Source organism: Sinohyriopsis cumingii, chromosome 4 (genome assembly GCF_028554795.1).
Source record: "Sinohyriopsis cumingii isolate HCF-2022 chromosome 4, ASM2855479v2, whole genome shotgun sequence".
Taxonomy (NCBI): Eukaryota; Metazoa; Mollusca; class Bivalvia; order Unionida; family Unionidae; genus Sinohyriopsis; species Sinohyriopsis cumingii.
In genome coordinates, this window is record NC_142964.1 from 136,377,791 (window position 1) to 136,402,076 (window position 24,286).

General features: G+C 38.4%; 1 protein-coding gene across 1 annotated transcript in view; it reads right to left on the reverse strand.

Moving 5' to 3' along the window:
- The window catches only part of LOC149802150 (uncharacterized), a 49,810-nt gene that overhangs the window by 20,249 nt on the left and 5,275 nt on the right, over positions 1-24,286 (reverse strand). The window contains exons 4-6 of the mRNA XM_089956558.1: positions 9,816-10,544; positions 7,947-8,187; positions 7,405-7,657 (exon numbers count right to left, since the gene is read on the reverse strand). Of these exons, the coding sequence (XP_089812684.1) occupies positions 7,405-7,657; positions 7,947-8,187; positions 9,816-10,544 (1,223 nt within the window). The remainder of the gene's footprint in view (positions 1-7,404; positions 7,658-7,946; positions 8,188-9,815; positions 10,545-24,286) is intronic.

A 24,286-nucleotide genomic window follows, 5' to 3' on the forward strand; every position in this document is an offset into this window, starting at 1 on the left:
ACTGATCTGTTCGATATTATCAACGAGGGTAAAAAAGAATTAAAGGGACGACGGCGCATCTCATGTATGGTCGACATTTAAAATTATCCGCGACGAGGACATCATCGATGCTACAATGACTGATGCCCGAGCAAAAACAATTATTGATTATATTAATCAACGCGGCAAGAAATATTTTTTCAGAATAAAATTTATTGTCAACGTTGAAGACGATACGTGGATTATCCGTGACAAACTCGACCCTGTTCTTGCTAACGGAAAGACCGCTCTGTTAAGCAGCAATTGTAAACCAGGAATGCTGACCGGGATTGATATACCATATTACGCTCGAGCGTATCCTGTAACCGCAGTCATTTATGGAATATACCCGGTAAAAAAACCAAAAATTGATAAACTCGCTCCAATGCGAATGACTGCGTCGACGACTACGTCGTTGGCGTTGAATTGTGTAGCCGAGCGAGTAATGGAACATTTAAAAAACACAAAACGAACAAACGGTTTAACCGACCTGCGACGTAAAAAAATAACATCATGGGGTGAATCGGTTAAGAATACCGGGGCAACAATAAATGATGTTGCTGCGTTATCAAGTAAATTAAAATACTCAATAACAGTAAAAACACTAACCGGGGAAATATTATACAGTTCGAAGCATTATAAAAAGTCAGGAACACCGATTGAAATTATTGATCATAATTCGCACGCGTGGACTGATGCGGTTACAATATTTCCACGAGACCGTGTTGTCAAGTTTTATCGTGGAAACATATACGAGGTTATTTACGCGCTGAGTAAAACCGACCATGTGTCGGTGTGGTTATTTAGGAGCTCTGAAGATGGCGACTATGATCAATTTGTGAGACCCAACGGAGAATTATACAGAACAGAATCGTTGCACCAACAAATGAAAAAACTCGCAAAAACGTATATGAGAGATGCTAGCGATGAGCAATTATTGGTTAATTGTTTTACAGTTCCAAGTGTTGCCGCTCACGCCGCCAGAGAAAGAAATTCATGGAGACCAACCCGAAGTCAGTTTCTTTCGGATATACAATTAAGTTGTGTCGAGTATGGTCATGGCGGGTTGTGGAATACCCGATATGACTACCGGGATATGATTTCCGTGGATATGATTGCCTGCTACCCAGGAAGCTTTCTCGGGAACGGCGAGTGCCGCGAATACTTTGCGCGGTTTGGACACCCCACGAACTCGATGACACGAGTCGCCGTAAACGGCAGTTTACCCGACGCTGACCTGACAGGATTTACTCGTGTGACTTCGTTTGAATTCGCCACGGGACTTCATCCGTGCTGTTATGTTTGGTTTGGCAGACACTTCGTCGAAAAGCGCTGGGTACGAATAGTGTTATTGCGATACATGCTTGACAGCCGAATACTGGTATCGTTGACTGTCAGCGAAGCAATCATATGTTATCGACCGCAGACATCAGTTTGGTTACCAACACCAGAACGTGTAACTCTCGATGAAGTTATCGAAGAATGGACACAAGCACGTCCAGAAACTCCTATTGATGCTATCCGCGAAGGAGCTCCTGAAATTCTCAAGATCAAACTCAAAAAAAGTGAAATCACAGCGAAAGATCTTGGACGAAGAATAATCGGTAAATTTACTCAGGGTGCAGCATTTGATCATAAAATGCATCACTCGCGGTTGATTATCGATGAAGCTGAATTGGATTTTATAATCGCCGACGCGGTTGCCAGAGACATATTTTGTAACAGGGAGGATGTGTTCTTGTCCGACGGGAAAAAGTTGGGCACAATTGTAAGTTATATCGACGGAGAATCGCCTCAATACACACATTTGAGATCTTCAATGCTGGCTTATGTTTCTATAAATTTGTTATCGATGGTAAATCGATTTCCTGACACCGCAGTCAGAGTTGCCACGGATTCATTTTACATCAACAAGAAATATTCAGAATCACTGACCCATATAATGAAATTCTGCGGCGGAGATGAATGGGGTTCGTGGAGAATAAAAGCCGAGATGTTGCACGGGTATTGTGAATCCGCTGATGTTGCAATCGAGGACGATTATTATAAATCAACAATGCCAGAAATATCTTCCGCACCGTCTGTGGATGATCCAATCTCCAGACATAAAACTGTTTATTTGAACGGGCCTGGCGGGTCTGGTAAAACAACTCGAGCGATTGAATTATTTCGAAATTCAGATATGATTGTGCTAACACCTACACACAGGCTTGCCAGAGAGATGAAACAGCGAGGAGTCAATTCTTGTACTTATCACAGCTTTTTCAAATACAGCGGCGGTACGTGGACGCCAGATCGAATGGGCACAAAATATATCAATGATATAATAATTTGGGATGAGATATGTACGGTGCCGCTGGAAACGTTAAAAACATTTCTTGATTGGCTGCTAACGAAAAATACCGCAGTGATTATGTGCGGCCATCACGGTCAACCACCTCCGTTTGTCGGCGCATCTCCGCATGATTGGCTGAGGAATTTTGTTGATTATCACGAAGAAGTAACTGATGATTACCGAGCACTTGATTCAACGCTGAAAGAATTTAAAACACTAATCAGGCTACAACCGAATAAAATTCAATGTGAAATTATGCGCGAGATGATTCCTGAAACTTCGATGAGTGACTTTTTAAGCGTGTGGAAACCAGACGATTTGATAGTGGCAAGTAGAAAGATAGTCAGAGACACACTTCAACAACAGCTATTTCGGTTACAAAAAATAAAGTTTCCAATGCTGCCAACGCCGTTATGTTATAGACCAACTGATACGCGGTTACAAAATATAGATGTTGATATTCCAGGAAAGACAGAGAAACAGAATTTAGTATTGAATGATATTGTGTTAGTTGACATCGATGCAGTTGAGGATGCACTAGCGATGAATAAATCCCCGTGGACGCTAGGATATGCAATGACAATTCATTGTTCTCAAGGACTGACTATCTCTGATACAACTGTCTGGATCATTGATGATCGAATCGAATGGTCCAACTTAGTCTACTTGGCGGTGTCCAGAGTCAGAAGAATATCTCAACTGCGAAGAATTGTCTTGGAAAATCCTTCGGATTTTAAATCAAACAATGAAAACAACAGCATCACCGATGGTGATGTAATAAGAAAAAAACTCGCCGGTTACAAACAGAGTGACAAAAAAAATAATCGCGATTTTGATCTTGATGTTGACTTCGTTGTTGCGCTGAAACAACAGCAGAATAATCACTGCGCGAGCTGTAATTGTATAATGCTATGGCAGTATTCGAATAAAAATTCAAGACAATTTACCGTAGACAGAAAAGATAACAATCGCGGTCATACACGTGATAATGTCATGTTGACCTGTCTTGAATGTAATCTACGTCGGGGTGCCAGCGCTAGTTAAGTCACTTCAGTGATTTTGGCGGCAATTGTGTGTCCTCGGGAATTACCTGAAGTTGCTCACGGGTGAATCCACGTTGAGGAGCAGTTGAATCCAACCTGTAGATTGCTGGTCTGCCAGTGGATCTTGTCACTGTGGATATGCTATGTGTGGTAACACTCCAGATGGGATCAGTCGCTCTTCGTTTACCACCTTCAAGTTCGCCTGGTTCATATAAATATCTTACAGTAACATTACCCAGTATCGGCTGTTTTTCTTTCTTTCGTTGTAGTGGTATATTTTTTTGAAAAACACCTTGTGTTTTTGTGATCGCGATGGAAGGTTTCATGTTGGTGGTTCGGGTAATTTCATTATTTAGCGCAGCTATCACGCTTGGTAATCTTGCAACCCATTCGCGCGATCTCGTATCCTGAATGAATTCCTTCGCGTATTGATATCCAAATAACCGCTCAGCAAGTGTTCGATTGAATCGCTCAACAATTGCCTGATCACGGTGAATTTCAGTGTGTCCTCGTCGTATGGTGACGTTATGTTGTTTCATCAACGATGATACCGCACCTTGAAATTCTTTGCCAGGATCAACTTGTAGCAGATGTGGCCATCGCAGAGGTCCTCGCCGATAAATTCTTTCAAACGCAGAAGCAACCTCAGATGCTGTTTTAGTTGTTAACGGTTCCGCATCTTTGTATCTACTGGCAACATCAACTATGGTTAACGCGTACTTGTATGTGCGTCTTCGGATAGTATCATGTGGCAGAAATAATATATCAGCTTGATGAACCTCATTTGGTACACTAACATCAAAATGCGCGAAGTGAATTTGTTTAGGGCGCGGTAGATAAATTTGCCATATTGCCTGTCGGGATAACCAATTTTTGGCAACCGCGCGTGTTACTGATGCCGCGCTGGCAAGTTTATCAATTGCTACGTTACCTTTCCAATATCCGCTTGGGGAATAATAAATCGACTCCATTATATACCAGTACCTAACGCTAATTTACCTTTCATTGCAGTTTTTATCAACCAAGACGCTAACCTTTCTTTGAAAGATTTATCTGGAATGGCATTTAACGCGTGAATTAATTTCACGTCCGCGAGATGGCGCTGTTGCAAATCCTTGCTTCGGTAAGCTACATCATGAGCATGGCACGCTGCATCGATAGCGTTTATCGGATACTCACCGGGTTTTGGTTGATCCTGAGCATCAAGTCTGATATCAAGTCGGGTTCCTGGACCACAGTAATTATATCCTGGAAGATGTTTTTCTCCTGGGTATTCAGCCCACGGAGCTCCTGGCAGCGCTGTTAACTTGGCTGCGATATCACCTCCGCTTTTTTTTATAATAAATCTAAATTTTTTTGTGCCACATCGTTCACACTTACCCGTGAGCGCTTGTCGATTATTTTTTGTTGTAATTGTTGTCGTATCCGTAGTTGGGGTACGTGCTCGGCATTTCACACAATATAAATCCATATTATTTTATGATATATCTAATGGAAATCACTGACTTTTCCGCGACAAAGCGAAGAGAGCCAATCAAGCATAACTCAGTGCTACCAAATTCTGTTCGAATGATTATCATAGGCCCATCTGGGTCGGGTAAAACACAGCTGTTGTTGAATTTGATAATGAAGTGGATGAAGTGGGATAAATTATATTTGATTGCCCCGTCTGTGGACGATCAGCGGTGTTATCAAGTGCTAAAAGATTTTAACGAAAGTGCAAAATCGATAATGGAAAATCAAAGTGATTTTCACGAAGATGTTATTGATTTTATAACTGACATCGAAGAAGCTCCATCCGTCGACGACCTTGATGGATCAATTAACAACTTAGTTGTGTACGATGATGTAATGTTGGATAAACAAAAAAATCCAGCCAGAATATCTTCCCGTGGGCGTCATAAAAACACTGATGTCATTTATGTGACTCAGCGGTATACACAAATTCCAAAAGTGATCAGAGATAATTGTAACGTTCTTGCAGTGTTTAACGGAGTTGACGCACACACGCTGAGAAATATTCATCAGACTTGGTGCAGTGGTGACATGGACCTCAATAAATTTAAAAATTTCTTTAGTCATGCTCAACGAAAACCACACGGGTTTGTGACGATAAATTTACATGATCCTCGGACACGATACCGAGTTGGGTTAGATACATTTTTTAACTAAAAATCCTAAAATGATTAGCAGCAGAGAGACTACGCCACCAACGTCGCCGTCGACGTCACCCCGTGAAGAAACTATTATTTATAGCGGCTGGTTATCGCTGTCGAAATAACCCCGTTGGCCAGAAAAGAGGATTTAGTCATCATAGTTTCTGGCTAGAAGGGTTTATTTTGTGAAATAAGAACTTCTATCAGAAGAGTTTTTAATAGATGGTCCTGTTGGACGAAAAAGTTGGTGGGCCCAGTCTCTCTGCTGATAAGATATTAAGGATAACAGCAAATCTAAATGAATAAACAGTGACTTATTTACATTCTCCTAATTTACATAGTCGCAATTACTGATCACGTGACAACGGACAGGCATTAAATATAAAATATATCTAAACCTCATGCATACTTATACATTTTAGGACAAATCACAATAAGGCGTTACAATTAAAATTATAATATGAATATTTTTACATATAGTGGAAATTTAAGATATAGTAAGTAACAAATTTGTCATGATCGCAATATAAGCAGCACATAACATTAAAACAGTAATATCATTGATGATAGTCAATGCGGCAAAATATTGCTTTATTAAGACTAATAGAGGTATATACTACTAAAAATAATAATAATAATAATAATAATAAATTTTAATAAATGCGCAACATGAAACCTCTTGACTCGGGAGACGTTTTCGGAGGTTTGGCTCAAGACCATTTACAATCATCCATTACAGATTTCTGCCTCAATTCGACTTAAGAACACAGTGTGTGTCCCCGTATGCACGAGTGAAGGTCGCATTATTCTGATCATGATAAACAAGGGAAAATATGCTGCACGCGAATTACATGCCTAGCCAGGGCCGGCGCCAGGCTATCTGGCGCCCTAGGCAAGGTTAAATTCTGGCGCTCCCCGCCCCCCCCCCCCGGAAAATATCAATTTCAAAATTTGAAAACAAGAAATATTTTTTTTTTTAAAAAATCAACATTTGAAAGTTTCGTATACGCGCGATTTTCACTCACTCATTTTGCTTGTTCCGGCCAGCCTGTTGTTTCGGTCAGACTGAATCTACCCGATTATTTGTCCCTGTATGAAATAAATCTGAAATTTATTTATTTTTCAAAACTGTTGTTGATTTGGAGAAATGCGCCCCCTGAAATCAGCGCCCTAGGCGGCTGCCTAGTTTGTCTATATGGTAGCGCCGGCCCTGTGCCTAGTAATGGTAAAGAAATTAGTCCGTGGAAAGGTTACAGATACGGTTTATGACTATTTAGTGCATATATTCAGGAACTACTTTCAGCAGAGAAGACAGGCAGAAACGACACATCGCAACTGCAGAGAGCGGGAAAAGAACCCTTGTTTGGAGTGGATCGATAACAACAAAGCTTGTACTACAATAACCCACTCACGGACCCTATAGTGTGTGTGTGTGTGTGTGATTAGGATTTTTAACGTAGCTTTAACAATTTTTCAGTCATATCGCTACGATGTCTGCAGTTTGGCAGTTTATAGCGATGTCTAGCACTGGGGCATCATTTCGCAGGCATATAGCATGATGTCCCACCCAGTCACTTTATCCTGACACCAAGCCGACCAGTCCTAACACTAACCTCTTAATGCTGAGCGCCTAGCGAGGCAGCTGTTAGTACCATTTTTGTAAGTCTTTGGTATGACTCGGCCGGGGATCGAACCCACGACCTCGCGCTTGGAGAATAGTGATGGCATTGGCGGATATATATATATATATATATATATATATATATATATATATATATATATATATATATATATATAAAGGTCAAAGCGACAAGTCACTTTCGTTCAACGGGGTGAGTTGTTTTCAGCTTACATTGCTCCAGGTGGAGGCACTCTGTATTTGACACCCAAATCATCAAGCCTTTTCAACTCTCTGTAGCCCAAAGCTGTTGCGAACGACTGCCAATCGTCATCTATCAACTTCCTTCTCTTGTCCATGTTGTCAATCGTTTCCCAGTCGGCCTTGTGCCAAGCGCGCTCGGCGAGAGCCAGCACACGCGGGAACGTCATGTAGTCCAGATGTTCACTCTTTAAAATGGTTTCGCTCCATGCCATCCCCTGAATACCTGCATGGGAAATGGTGCGTTAAGTTTCAAGTAATAGTACAAGAATATGCATGCACGTATTCCAAGTGAACTGCTTTAAAGTTATATCTGGGAAACTCCGATAAACAAAGCATATGCACATATATATAATCGAACTATTTCAAGTTTTTCCTTAATACATGAATTTTAAGTTTTTAAAAATGGCATTACATTATTATACAACAACCTGAAAAGAAAAAGAACAACAATTTAACGGTCATGAATAAGTTATAAATATTCATTGTTGTTTAAATAACATTATTTGGAGTACCTATCAGGTTTTGTGGTTTTGTCAGGTTAACGCATCTCTCGTACAGCACGCCGCAGACTTCCTCAATGGTGATTGGTTCCCCAGACCGCTTGGTCTCTATATTACCATACAAATTTTCTGGCAGGAAGCCAAACGCTTTGTACGTGTCCGTGTAACGCGTCCCCCAGTACAGGCCACGTTCTTCGGGGTCTGGCTCATACGGATGATCGAAGTGCAAGTGCGTTACAGACGTCAGTACCACCTGCGTAAATGGAGCAGTTATAAGTTTCTACCTATATCTTTGTTTCATTCGTTATTATCGATTAATACATAACATTCAGTTTCAGTCGTTATATTTTATGAATATTTTGAATAAACCTTTATGCATACGCATACATTTTACTTACGTTGGAAATTGTGTTTTAAGGAAATTTATTCTCTTTTTTTTCTCTTGCATTTAAATTTGACTGGACCTGTTATCTTTTTTTTTTTTCATCAGGATATTATTCGTGTAAGGTAACATACCAATAATCCCTTCCGGGCTTTAAATAACCTATTAAACCACTACAATGCTGCCGCAACCTATCGTATTCATCATTTGTGTCATTTTTACCTGCTTTCTCAAAGACAGTAAGCATTGATTTAGGTCACTTTGGCAGGTATGTGTTGTAGTAGTAATATTAGTACCACTGCTTCGTGGGCAGGGTACTAATACCACTCTATATGTATCAATGGATCAACCAGGTCTTGATTAACATAAGGAGCAGTTTACATCCAACTGTCAAAAAATTTGAAACAGTTCCTTATATATACTGAAAGAAAATAAATACTCCATATGTTTCACACCAGAATTGCAGCATATCATTGTAGAAATATCTGTAAAATATCGTCCACATTCTTAATCCAATATTTTCTTTTGGATCGTCCGCCATATTAGTTCAACTGATTCCTACTTACGTTTTCAGCCTCACTTTTTCGTGTACCATATAAGGACAATGCATTCTAATTTGAAAACCTAAACAGATCGTAGTAAATATGATATACGTTGAATTGAATAACATATCGTAGAATATCTAAATATGGCATAGAAAGCCTTCTTTGGAAATCGAATTACCGCGAGAATCTCGTGTTATGTAATGGCGGACATAGTACGGTGAGCGTAAACATACCAATATAGTTTACCAGATGTAGGCTTAATAACTTTATTATTGCCAAACTTCCAGAAAAACATAACTACAAAGATAGTAGATTTTAACTACACTCATCACTTTGTCTTTGACCATAGTTTTATTTACTCCATTGCAAGGTAAATGATCATGTAGTTAGCCTCAACCATGTTGAGGATACGACATCGTAGTTACTAAGTACGTGTTGAAGCATTCATCTTCCTTGAACACATTCTTATTTTTGTAGAATATATTTCGATTAAAATTGAAAATTTAAGTCTGGAAGTCCAGCTATATCACACATCAGATTACTTTTTACTCTTGTCCAGCAATCATTCCTAATGATGTGTTTTATCATTTGATTAAATCCACCGCTCCGGTGGCCTAGTGATTTGAGCGTCCGCCTCGGAAGTGGGAGGTCGTGGGTTCGATCCCAGGCCGAGTCATACCAAAGACTTAAAAAAAAATACTACTAAAAGAGGTTATTGTTAGGACTGGTCGGCCTGGTGTCAGGATAATGTGATTGGGTGGGACATCATGCTGCATGTTTGCGGCATGATGCCCCAGTGCTAGACATCACTATAAACTGCCACACTGCAGACATCGTAGCGATATGACTGAAACATTGTTAAAAGCTACGTTAAAAATTCTAATCACATAGATTAAATCCTTTTTTTTTTCAACACTAACCATCAGCTCTATGATTTAGATTTCAATTACTTACTGCATATCCAGAGTTTGCGAACATATATGCCCAGTGACCTTTGCCCCACTCCCACAGATTCTGATACTGGTAACTAATGACATCAGTGGTGCCGTTCAGGTATGGCACATCGTTCAAGATGTAGGCATCCTCGTATCCTCCCATCTTAAGGTTTTCCTCTAAGATCAAGTCAGACACTCGATTTAGGAAATACCCCTTTGCTAATTCCTCTTGCAGAGTTGTATTTAATCTGTAGTCAGAAAACAATTCTCGGCATGCGCTGGAGTTTGCCCACGCTCCGTCCGGCACGTTGCTGCCCCCAAAGTGAAAGACCTTGAGTTCGTTGATTCCTTCATGCATAGCCTTCACTGCCCTAACTACATGCTTCACGAATCTGTATGTAGACTCGATGCAAGGGTTTATAGTGTTGTCATTGAACATTTGGACTGAGAGGTATGTAGAATCATCGCTTGTATCTCTAAGGTAATATAGGTTAGCATCTGTAACATTTCCGTTTTTTAAAACCTGGCGGTATCTTTTCTCCATGGCTTTGATGGCAGCGTGCGCGTGACTTGGCATGGCAAGTTCCGGAATGACTTCGATGTGAAGCTTGGCTGCACGCGACAGAATCTCTTTGTAGTCCTGCACGGTGTAAAATCCACTTCCTCGCGTTGATGTGTCTGGGCCAGATCCAAGCTGAGGAATGATGCATTCCATCTCCATTAAGTCATGACATCGCTTTCCTCCAAGCTGTAAGGATTATATATATATATATATATATATATATATATATATATATATATATATATATATATATATATATATATATATATATATATATATATATATGGATGTGTATATGCGTGCGTGCGTGTGTGTGTGCGTGTGTGCGTGATAGCATAAATTTAATTACATAGTATTACTGTAGACATTCATTCAATATTTAAACACATTCGATGTTTTATATTCTGCAAATCAAGCTGGAAGCACGTTGTAGGACATGTAATTCAAGCAGTCTAGCACAAACCTCATCTATGCTGGACGAATGGGTTATTCCTACTCCAACCAAACAAGACATTTCTAACCTACATTTATGTTTCTTATTCCAGTCAGTGGTATTAACATTTTCGGCCTGTGATTGATATCTCAGCTAGCAGAATTCTTAGGAAAAGAGGCATTTAAAAGATTTGGAACAACCATCTATATTATCTGCCTGAGAAGTTTCGGACATGATTTTTTTTTAGGTTCTTAAGTTATCTCTTACTCAGTTAAGTTATAAGATAAATCTTTTGAAAATATTTACTCAGGACTTTTGTTTGACTCATTCCTGGGAGTGTGGACATGCTGTTTTCTCTGTTTCTAGCAATACGTTACTACCCCCTCAAATTTCAACTATAAATTCTATATTTAATAAAGGCCACAGGTCAGAAACATGTACATCTTGGCTTGTTAGCTAGAAAGATACAGAGAAAGTTTGCGATAAGTTTAAGAGAACAAGACATTTTTTTTATTAAAAAAATGTTAAAATATCTGTATTCAAAAACTTTCAAAGTCGATCTATTAAGTTATGAAAGCATAGTAAACAGCTATACCATTCTGGCTTGGTGTGTATATAATTTTTTGCTCTAATGACCTCGAAGACCTGACATTTACTGGAATAAATTAAATATCACACTCCCTTCCCCGAATCTTTTTAGGCAGATAATATATAAAGACCAGAAATAGCAAAGAGACAAGGACTGATCCTTACGGAACACCTGGAGTCAACTTAAGATGCTTTCTCACCTTTCAGCATAGCTTTCTGCAACCTACCATTTAGAAAAGTTTGAATTAAGAACACTGTTTCTGATTCCGGAGAAATGGGGCGTATGAATCAATATTTTATCATTTAGTTTCTCAAAGGCAAAATTCAATACGTGTCAAGTTTATTTACCTTTAGCAGATTTCTTGATAGGCCTTCATTTAACATGGCAAATTAGTTTTCGAAAGATTTTTATTTTGTGAAAACCATGTTGTAAGTCATATGCTATTTCACTGTCACCTCAGTGCTTTACAAGACTTGAAGCTACTATATATTCCATGAGACTTTACATAAAGTACAACTTAGAAAATTTGGACCATAGTTTAACTAGAATGGCATCTCATCTTTGCGTTTGACAAAGTTCTTCAGCGATGACAATCGGTTTCTATTTGCGTGGCAATGTATCTTTTTCTGATCTTGATGCAATTTATCCCATTTCCTCACCAGACGCATTATCGTCTGCTATCCAAGTTAGGGAACCCTGTCTTTTGAAAAATTTGCTTGGGACAAACTCATTAGCAGCAGATTTCAGTGCCTTTTAGAGTCATTGCAAAGATCATTAACTGTCTTCAACTGGTGACATTTAAGAAATAATATTTGATAGCGTTTGATTTGTTTTAATTTAAATTTGTCACACCCTGCTTTTCTATACAAAATAATTTTATGGGTGAGTTACTTTGAAAGCGTTGCTATTGTGTCGATAAGAAGTAAATAACAATGGTCGCGCATATCAAAGATACAATGGCTGCACTATATCTAAGGAAAAAGTATCAATCATTTAGTTCTTTTCCGTTTTGAATTAACTGAACTGGTGCAAACTTTCAATTGTCACATACTGATATTAAATTAGAATCTAGTCTTAATATTTGGTTCATTGTTTCTTATGTAAAGATTGGTCAATTGAAATCACCGAAGACTATATCTGCACCTATTTATTTACTTACCATTTCAATAGATTTTTGAAGATGTAAGACTGCTAGACCATCCTCTTTAGTTCTGTAATAGATCATATGCAAACAAACAATAACACACACACATTCTAGCTTAGTCCAAACTATTTCACAGTTCATTTTGAACTCAGGTTTTTGAATGTAGATAAAAGTGTCCTTTATCGGTGTGACAGGCATGAATTTCGGAAATAAAATATATGTATGGAGATGATGTTTAATTGTTACACATACATTAGCTTTGCTGCTTACTGACGACTGACAAAACCTTTGACAGGTCAAAGTTGGTAGTCTGGTTATTAAGTGTCCTTAGACACCTCAACCAACACCTCCTTGGTCCTTAAACTGTAACTGGAGGGGATACAAAGTATAACTGCGAGTTGGTGTTAGGAGACTTGAACATGAGGTACAGTAGTGAAACCAGCAGCAATACCGAAAGAAGTCAGAAGCATCCAATCAGATCGGATTTTAGTCCAATAGTGAGTGGTATAGGAAAATGGGGGTTCTGAAACTCATGGCGTTTCTATTACGGAATTCATTGGACTTCGAGCCAAAATGTACTGCATCGCCATTGGCGATGGTACCTTCATAACAAAAGCCAAAGGAGTAAAAACAAAATAACGTCATCACACACATTGCCACTGACCAACATTACACACAATCAATGCATAGACACATGCATTACTACTCGATGAGAACTTTCCGATCACAACAGCATAAAATATCTACAACGCTCATTAACAAAAAAGACTATGCCCCTTTCGTGATAAACCTTATTCCACCGATGGCATTCACACACTGGCACAAGGGCACTACCGACCCTAATCATCACAGCTTATACTACGCACACACCAAAAACATCGCAACACGAGGAAACCCCAAATGGTCCAGCAGTTCCAACAAAAGTGAGCAATAATATTGGTCCAAAACCTCAATTTCTCTAATGTAGTTCAGAACCCCTACAACAACAGTATAGATCAATGGGGGCTCTCTCAAGCACTTTTTATCACGTAGTGATAAATTGGTCCAGAACCCCCATTTTCATAGACTATTATAATGAGATGAGGGAGAAAAAAGGCATGATTGCTCTACTGTCAGCTGAAATTTTAACACTAGAAACTCATGCGAATCCAAATCAAAACCCATGTACTTCCATGCAGCCTCAATATGATTTCAATAAGAATAGGGCCACGGCTAAGATGTTAATGACAAAGAACCCAATTGTTTGCGTTGTGGCCATATAGACCATCTTCACTATGGCTATTTATATTTATTTTGATCACTCCAAAAATTTAAACGGCGATCAATCGGTGGGAGGGGATGCCCATGGGCTTTCCAGTTCACAAAAATTATTGTAAGAATGTTTATGAAAATGACATTACTAAGAATGTACCTGACGGGTTAGTTGGTCGCAGCAATGAGATGGATAACGAACTCAGTGGTATTCAAGGGAAATAAACATTTGAAGGATGCTGGCTTTTCAGTGAGCACAGTTAGTCAAGGATTGTTTGAGATATTTTTAGATTCACCTCTTCAACCTCTGAAAAATATTCATGGCATATAATGAACAGGGGACCGTTCTTTGCTATAGTTGATATACAAACAAGTGGCTATAGATCCTCTAGGCCTACCCAAAAATGAAGTCGATGACTGTTCATTGCTTGTCATTCCCAACCATAGGTGATGCTAGGTTCAAATGTGCTATAACAAAACACGGACTTATGCAAGTGTCAGCACGGGAAAATTGTGTAATCTGTGCACTTGTTAACACTTTGGTACTTAGCCTTTCGCAGCTTGAATTTGACGAGAACTGGAATTAACCAGAAAGAAAAGCAGCCTTGGATTAGTCCGCTTTGCTGAGGAAAAAGGTTTATCTAACGTCGGATTCCAAGTATTGGTAGATGGTTATCTAAGCAAGGAAATAGAATATCACATATCTGTACTCTGTTGCAACCATCAAGGATTGCAGCATTACCCGGTGACGTTGACATAGTACGTACACATGCTAATACCATCCAACGAATACTGGGATAATTGAAGTGTACATGTTAAGCATTACTACAAACCGTCATTGTACTCATAAAAGCTTGTTTGTATGAGCTTTAGCCAGTATCTTAACATATATCAATCCGTGAGGAATTAAAGAAAAGTGAACCGTAAGTAGTGGATCCACAGTTGATAGCATGTGCAATGAATGTCTGAACGTGTCATAGATGTCGGACCGAATACTGAAGGCGTGGATCGAACTAATGATAGGTCCAACATATACTGTGCGAAAGCAACCGCCTCATTTCACAGAGAATAATGCCTTCGGTAAGGCTTTTGACCAGCTAAAGTTGATTTAACAGTAGCTAATTTTTCTTCGTACCCAAGACTACGAGAGGATGAGAGGATGATGGTATTCACCCAAGAATATACAATACATTGTCCCGTCTAAGATATAGGTTTCACTGACCAGGTACGATTACAGATGTGGAGGAGTGGATGCATAAACGTAGATGCATGTGCCAGAACTTCCCGACAAACATCCGTGCACTTTTGGACAGTGTTATTACAACACATTTTGTTTACATAATTACAGATTTGAATTCACTATAAATTCTAGTGATTGTCCCTGTCCATTAATTTTATCAGAGTACATTGTTTTTGCAGAGAAAATAATCACTTGAATTCAACAATTTGAAGAAATAAAATTTCCAGCCCAAATATGAAAAACTAAATACAACATACAATACAGTTTCAAAGTGCTCGGTCATAAAGCACGACTGAAATAATCATCTCAGTTACATGATTATATAGTTCTCTACTTGTCCTCAGATCACAATTAGCATTTTCTGTATAAAACAAAACTATTACCTAATGTAAAATAACCTTCTAGAATGATCATGATGTTTACAAAATAAAAACCATAACCTGGATTATGTAAAATATACTAAAATATTCCAAAACTTAGACCTAGACCCAAATATATTTACTTCTAATAATAATACTGATTTTAAACCCAGACATACAGATAGTAATTTAGCTATGTATTAGTTATTTACACAGTATATTTGTTTGTTTAACAAGTCAATTCGGGTCAAGCAGAAATGAATTCAATCTTAGACAAGGTCGAGTCTAACATACAATGTTACATTACAATAGCATGTAATGAAATAAAACACATTCTTTTAAAATAAACAAAACTGACAAACAATGTAAATTAAATATGCATAATAGTTCTAACAGACCACTTTGCTCATTATAACGAAACCATCCGTACACTAAACATAATGGAAGTGATGATAACTGCGGCGTTTTGTAATCAGCGTATGCTTTAGTTTGCAATTCCTAAACAAACCCATTAGGACCGTGGGGCAATTGCGGCGATTGTTTTAAAGGATGCGTTTATTTTAGAGCTTTGTAACATTGCAGAGTTAAAAAGCCACTAACAACTCCCTACCACCTCGTAAGTAACGAGCTATGTGACTGCTCTTATAGGAGACCCTTGGACACGTTAAGAACGTTAGACCAAAACTTTAAACGTGATTGGAAGAATCACTTTCGTGCCCTGTTTCAAGTCTACAACTGCACAAGACACCACTATACTGTCAGTGCGCCCTTCATTCTAGTGTTTGGTAGGAATACCCTACTACCAATATAGCCAGTATTTGGAATAAGTAAGGGAAAATGAACAATCTGTCCCACAAAACATGCTTGTTTTGTTTTGTGGGTTTAACACCATTTACCATTTTCAGTATACGATATGCTATAGATGGTGTCTGGTTTATTTGGTGGAGGAAGAATCGGGGAAAAACCCCAGGGAGAGCCACACATAAGTCAACTTATTTTGAGTTGTGAAAATGTGCAAAAATTAATATGTGTATGTAAAGTAAAGAAAGAAAAATATCAATAAAATAAGATGAGCTAGCTTGCCTCTGTTAGAGAAGATCAACAAAAGGCTTGGAGAATACTGAGATCTTGTGGAAATGGCGCTTACAATATAAAATGCTTGTAGAATACTGAGATCTTGTGGAAATGGGGCTTACGATCTAAAAGGTTTGGAGAATACTGATATCTTGTGGAAATGGGGCTTACAATATAAAAGGCATGGAGAATACTGAGATCTTGTGGAATTGGGGCTTACAATTTAAAAGCTTTGGAGAATACTGAGAACTTGTGGAAATGGGGCTTACGATATAAAAGGCATGGAGAATACTGAGATCTTGTGGAATTGGGGCTTACAATATAAAAGGTTTGGAGAATATTGAAATCTTGTGGAAATGGGGTTGACAATATAAAAGACTTGGAGAATACTGAGATCATTTGGAAATGTAGCTTGCAATATAAAAGGTTTGGAGACTACTGAGATCTTGTGGAAATGGGGCGTATATTAAAAAGGGCTTGTCGACTACTGAGATCTTGTGGAAATGGGGCTTATACTAAAAACGGCTTGGAGAATACTGAGATTTTGTGGAAATGGGGCTTACAATTATAAAAGGCTTGGGGAATACTGAGATCTTTTGGAAATGGGGCTTACAATACAAAAGGCTTGGGGAATACTGTGATCTTGTGGAAATGTGGCTTACAATACAAAAGGCTTGGGGAATACTGTGATCTTGTGGAAATGAGGCTTACAATACAAAAGGCTTGAGGAATACTGTGATCTTGTGGAAATGGGGCTTACAATACAAAAGGCTTGGGGAATACTGTGATCTTGTGGAAATGTGGCTTACAATACAAAAGGCTTGGGGAATACTGTGATCTTGTGGAAATGGGGCTTACAATATAAAAGGCTTGGGGAATACTGTGATCTTGTGGAAATGGGGCTTACAATACAAAAGGCTTGGGGAATACTGTGATCTTGTGGAAATGGGGCTTACATTATAAAAGGCTTGGGGAATACTGAGATCTTTTGGAAATGGGGCTTACAATGCAAAAGGCTTGGGGAATACTGTGATCTTGTGGAAATGTGGCTTACAATACAAAAGGCTTGGGGAATACTGTGATCTTGTGGAAATGGGGTTACAATACAAAAGGCTTGGGGAATACTGAGGTCTTGTGGAAATGGGGCTTACAATACAAAAGGCTTGGGGAATACTGAGGTCTTGTGGAAATGGAGCTTACAATATATCATATAGGTCTCGGTGTGATATGATGTTTTAAGAACGTACAGTATGTTTAGAAGGAGTTCTTGCTGATATCCGCAGTGAGGAGAATCATTTGGATTTGCATCATGCAAATTAAGATACTTCTAAATGAACATATCTCTGAAGAGGACGCTGCACAAAGTATATAGTGACTCAAATCGGGACAACCCAACGATGCAGATGGGATAGGAAGTTACTTTTTTCAAGTGTACGATGTCATTTTTTTACCTCATTATTAGTGACACTTTTTAATAAATTTTTTAATACTGACAATGTCCGTAGTTATGGAGAGAAGGCATCATATGTCATTACATAGCAAGGCTTGTTAGACGATTTTAAAATTTTTAGGGGTGTATCGTTGATAAATATTATATATAAGATCTTTACCTCTATTTTCAACGGGTGTTTTTGAATTTACTGAAATCAGTTGCGTTATTGATGAAGTACAAATCATTTTATGGTGGGGATATTTTGTTACAGATAACATATGCACTCCATAATCCTTCAAACATTATATGAAAGAGAGAGGATGTACTGTTGAATGTAAATAGCGTTTGACAAGACTGAACACGTGAAATTGTTGAAGTGGCCTCAATATATATCAGTGGTAAATTTGTATCCATTTTTAATCAAATGTATTCTAACTTTTGACCATGTCTAAATTCAAGCGAAGGTTTAACTGAATATTTTTATTGTACTCTGGGGACTATACAAGAATCTCTTTTTCAATACACTGTTATTTATGGTGTCTACTAACGCTTTGATCCGGTTAATGAGAGACAATTTTGATAGATGAATATTTATACCAGAAAACAACCCTGAGATTTATTAGCTAAACAAATATTTAGACTATACACATAATTTATTTGGGACCATAACTAAAGAAACATTTGTACAGAGTATATTATCTTATATGTCTAGTTTTCTTTACTAAAGGGGATTTTGGTACTTTAATTACGTATATATTGTTCAAATAATTCACATGATTAAACCTATATAGTACGGTACTCTTCTTAAATTTAGTGTCACATATATTTAGAATGTATTGAAAGTCGTTTCTGTAAATAACGCACGTGTCTCGCGAAATGTGAATAATTATGTTGTCTTTGGTGAGTGCGGCAGACTATGTTGCAAAAGTCTGTTAAAAATCAGCGTAAATTGTTGCATATGGCTGGGCACAGATATCCAGAATGCTTAAGCTATTATATATAACGAATCACATGGGCATCACAAGATAAATGTGACAATTTGGCGCATTTGTAATAGCACTTTCTCATACAGTGAAGGGATGCATACTAATATAATGGAGCCTTCACAATTTAGGTATTATCAAATTATAAAACACAATTAAATATTTAGAACTATCTTTCCATACGGCTACAGTTGTATATGTTTAAAGTTCTTTAGCGACTGAGATGCTCATTTTGAAAACGTTTATAAAGAAACTTTATGGGCATTATGGGGTTATTACGTTTATTTCTGTAATATACGTTATCACAGTAATTTGTCAGCTAAAGAAGATGATTTTCATGCATTTTGTTTATTTGTAACTTATAGAGATTAGTGTTTAGACAAACCCTGTCAATAGAAAATTCAGTTTGTAATTCAGAATTGCATTAGTTATCTGCCATTTGCTAGGCAGACAAGAAAATAACACATTTTTAGTATCAATACAAAGTGTACGCATCTGCTTCAGATGACGGATTTTGGTTTTGCATATATGATTGTATTATGGGTTGGCAGCGTTATTTATCAAATAAAGAATCTCATATATGGTGCCTGACTAAGACAGTTTACCGACTATTTGCATAACCATTCAAGGCACGTTTCACACCGGTATTTAATACTTGTGGGACCAAAGTGTGCGTGCACATCATGAGACAGTGTAATTAACAACAAGTTTACGTACATTTGGTTCGACTTTTTAACCGTAAAGGTTGACGATGCTTAGAGCTATTGGGTAAGAACTTCCACAGTTTAGACCGTCTTACTGTTGTCGTAGCATTTAAAACGTTGTACTGATAATAAACTTGGAAAGAGGTCTAAGGACTGTGGTAATTTACGTTAAAATGGTTAGGGTGAATAAAATACCAGTTAGGATAGATGCTGAAATATGACACTCATTATAGCAGACCCGAAGTCCTCGTCCAAAACTCGCAAATATTTGACTTAGTGATTTCGCATGGGAATAAAATCTGAATGAAAACATATTTTAAAAACAACAAAAATTTAAAAAGAAATCAAACACGAAAATGAAGATATGCTTCAAAATTTTAAATGTCACAATACGTAGCTAAACTTCTGTTTTAAAGCTAAAATTACCAACTATGCTTAACATTCATAGCTCTATTCGTAGTATGAAAGTGTCAGTTTTGTATTTTTGGACCATTTGGGTCCCTGCCATCTGGCATAGCATCTACCCTGATGACTTACATAGCCCATATGAGACCCATGCATGTTTATCAATTTAATGTTTCGCACACATGATCAATATTGCATACAAACAGGCCTGTATTACTGATTGTAACTATACTTGTATCAGTCAAGGCTGTCTGTGAGCTTTATCCACATCAAAATGTCTGTACATCGTGGTATAGTCTATATCATGGAAATTGCACTGGCTAATAACTGGCAAAAAAAAAAAAAATATATATAGTTGAGTTGTGAATATTTTCGTATTGAATAAATGTTTGCGGTAGATTATATACAACTGTTGAGTAACAGTCAGGTGATCGATTCTCAAAGTATTCTGAACGAATATATGGAGGTCTTAAACAGCGGCATTAACTTACAAACTGATCTAAATATCAAACGTGTAATGGTAAAACTGAGAAAAAGATTATGAACATGCAAATAAAGTTTGGTCAGCATTCAAATGCTTAAACCTCGGGGATTAAGATGATCTTTGCCTGCGCACCGAAGTGTTCTTATTCGATGATGTGTTTGAGAAATTTCGTGACACTACCATGCACGTGGTACAAGCTTGATCATGCACGTTACTTCCCATCACCAGATATTGGTTGGAATACACTACGGTTCAAAACGGAAATCAGCATCTGTTTATCTAGCGAACACATCGTGGCAGAATATCAATGTCAAGTCACAGATACATTTGTGCCAACAGTCCAAAACGTGGACGTGAAGGACCCCTCTCACCCCAGCATTTACATCATGTATCTAAATACAAATAACATTTATGGGTTGGACATTCCGATCTCTACGGATCTGAGAACTAAGGCCACCCATGACTTTGAAAAGGACTTTTCAAACTCATGAACAATTCCAAGTTTGGGAAAACCATGTAGAATCTGCTGAAAGGAATCTGCGGAGATCTTGTCATTGATAGTGAACAGAACAAGCTTTGAACGCTCATCGTTGACCCAGCCTTTGTATCCAGAACAATCTTTGATGGTGGACTTCGTAGTGAAAAATCAAACTATCGCTGACAAAATCAATCATGTCGGTTCGTCTCTGTTGGACTTGTCGAAGCTGCTCATGTATGAGTTTTATTATGATAAGATCAACCCGTTTTATCAGGATCGGGTGAAGATGCTGTACGCTAACAGTGACTCCTTCCTAATGCATGTTACTACGCGTGCATGGCACAACCAAGTTTGTTCAACGAATTTTATACCATCGAGTATTAGAATGAACATCCTTTGTGTATTAATTCCATTAAAAAGGTTGTTGGCATGTTCAAAGGCGAATGCTTTGATAAACTAATCGAAGAGTATGTGGAACAGTAACTAAAATGCAATCGATTGTGGTAAGTGGTTCCAAAACATTAAAAAGGCTAATGGTGTTCGACAGGTGATTGGGAAAAAATACGTGGAGTCCTTGCCGAGACCAACATGAATTCGTGCTCAGGGTAAATAAGATACGATACCAAAAACATCGCATGGGCGTATATCGATGCACCAAGGTGAGTTTTCCTCGCTTGATACCAAGCGATGGATACTCGCCGATGGAATCACCTCTTACGCGTTTGGTCATCTTCCTGTTATAAACCAACTTCTGATTGATTCTGGTTAACGCGAGGCTCTAGTGTATTAACACAAATCCTGGCGACTGAAATAACTTGCAATTCCTTGCGCACAAGTGTACGGCTGAGAGACTTTTGTCCACCAGGTGACGATCTCAATCGGTAACATGTTTGTTGTCTTGGAGTATCAATCCGTTCCGGAATTGTAAACACATCTACGGACCATACAGGATTTATAGCACTACGTTGTCCACTCTCTAACTCTCCATGTGCATAAAAATAATGAAGAAATTTGTCTCTGAGTGGTTATGAGCAAAATTGACAGTATTTGTCGAATCGCATTGGCTGCTTTTAATCCAACCGCGAGTGTGACTTTTACTGTTCAGTGCTGCTATGACTATTGGAAGTCATACTACCCATTCCTGAGACCGCTCTGGCATCGTCGGTAATTTATATGTGTACTGACCGAATAACCGTTCAACAAGAGTGCGATTAAATTGTTCCACAAAAGCTTGATCACGATGTACATTTACATATCCGACAAGTACGCACACATGGTGTTTGGTTAACATCACAGTAACATATCCGAGAATTTCTTTGCCAGAATCCACTTATAAAAAGCGTGACCTTGTGCGCGGTCAACGTGCATAATATGCTTGAGCACATTCGAGACACTTGCAGAATCTTTTAACGTCAACGGCTTTGCTTCTTTTTGTCTGTTGGCAACATCGACAATGGTTTGTGCATACTTGTATATGCGTAATTTACCTTGTGGATCACGGAAACGATCATGTGGAAGAAACAACAAATTAGCCTGATGGACATCATTAAGTGTTTGGACATTAAGCCAACCACCTGAATCGTTTTTGCTGGTAGGTCAGTTTGCATGAGCACTGTTCGGCTTACCATGCTCAAGCAATCCCATGAGTGACCTTGGCAGTACTGGATAACTGTTCCAAGGCGGCTTAACCTTTCAGTACCCATGCAGACTGTTGTTCACCGGAATATTTTTTTCCGTGGTGTCCCTGGTAACTATGTTAATGCAGCTTGGATATCACCGCCGCCAACCTTTTTAAATAAAGGTGAACTTCTTTGCTCTACATTGAGCACATGTTCCAGTAATCGCTGCTCGTCCGTTACGTGTTTGAACTAGAGATAGATTTGCGGTACGTGTTTTCGAGCAACATCGCACACAATATGAAAACACGATCGTATTAATGCTACTGCATTATTCAGTGGCAGCACGCGAAAGAATGATTTTGGTAAATAGAACGATTAGAGAAAAATCAACAATGTTTCCTTCATTAACTTCTCTTAATAAGCAACGCCTAAACCTAAACGGTTCAAGCATGTTGATGTAACCACATTTCCAAATTCAGTTCCTGCGCTAATCATTGGCCCTGCTGTGTCAGGTAAAACTAAACTGTTGCTGAATATGGTTTAACGATAGTTAACCTGGGATCGGTTGCACGTGATTGAGCCACTGGCTGTTGATCAACCATGTTATGATAGTTTACAACTTATTGTTGATTCATTGAGGTTTTCGTATGCACATCCTTTTAGTCACATATTTGGGTTTTTGTGGAGATGTTTGCAAAGTTATTTTTGGAGCTAAACACACAGTCATCTTATTCCGTACGAACAATACCAACGATGCAATTTTGTCGTACACGATGTCTTTCTGGTAACCTTGAGGTGTTATTGCTGACTTTATGGATGCCTACGTCAGCCCATTCACTAACTACAGAATCACGTTTGTTATCGTTTATACAATAGGTTACTACGTCATCACTGTCGTTTCTCGCGCATACCGCAGACGCACACCCACAAACTGCTTTTGCAGGACAATTTACACGATAAATAAGTACCCAACATAATCTTACTGCACTAAAATATGTGCCTGTGGCGCTTCAAAATGTAAATCGATACTATTCAAGAGTAAGCTGATATTGGACACCTTGACTGAAGTTTGGTCAAACGGTCATCAAGAACCTTCTGAAGAAATGCAGCTTGACTATGCAGCAGACAGTCCTCACTTTGCACGCACATATCATAATTTGTGGTCGCACATAGAACGACATCAAAATACTGACACGGTCTGCAAAATTCCTTCAAGCCTTTTTTGTGTTGTACCCGATTTATTAGTTTTCATTTGAACTTCAGGAGTTGTTTAGAACAGGCCGTTGTTGGCATGGATTTTCATACGATGTAGCTTCCGCCGGTGTTGATTAAAGAGGCTGGTGGCCGAATGATGGTGATCAACGCACCTGTGGAAAAGTCATCATTTAACATGATACGTATTTTAATAAATATGGCTTATCACGAAGTTAAGATCGATATTGGTAAGAATCACTTGGAACAAAAAAACAATAAACGCAATCAAAAACAATTGTCGGGCCACACTAAACCTTTCTCAGGCAAAATTAACTGGAAATGTCCTCGTTTAGTTGACACAAGCACAGTTCTCTCAGCTTATTTCGGACAAACACAATAACACCTCAGCAACATTAAAATTATTGAAGTCAGAAGTGCACAAATGCAAATGACTGATTAAATATTTCTATTTCTCCTAGCGATTTCAGCATTGTTAACGGCTTTAGCTTCAGCGGTTGCTAAAACTGCAACGTTAGGCG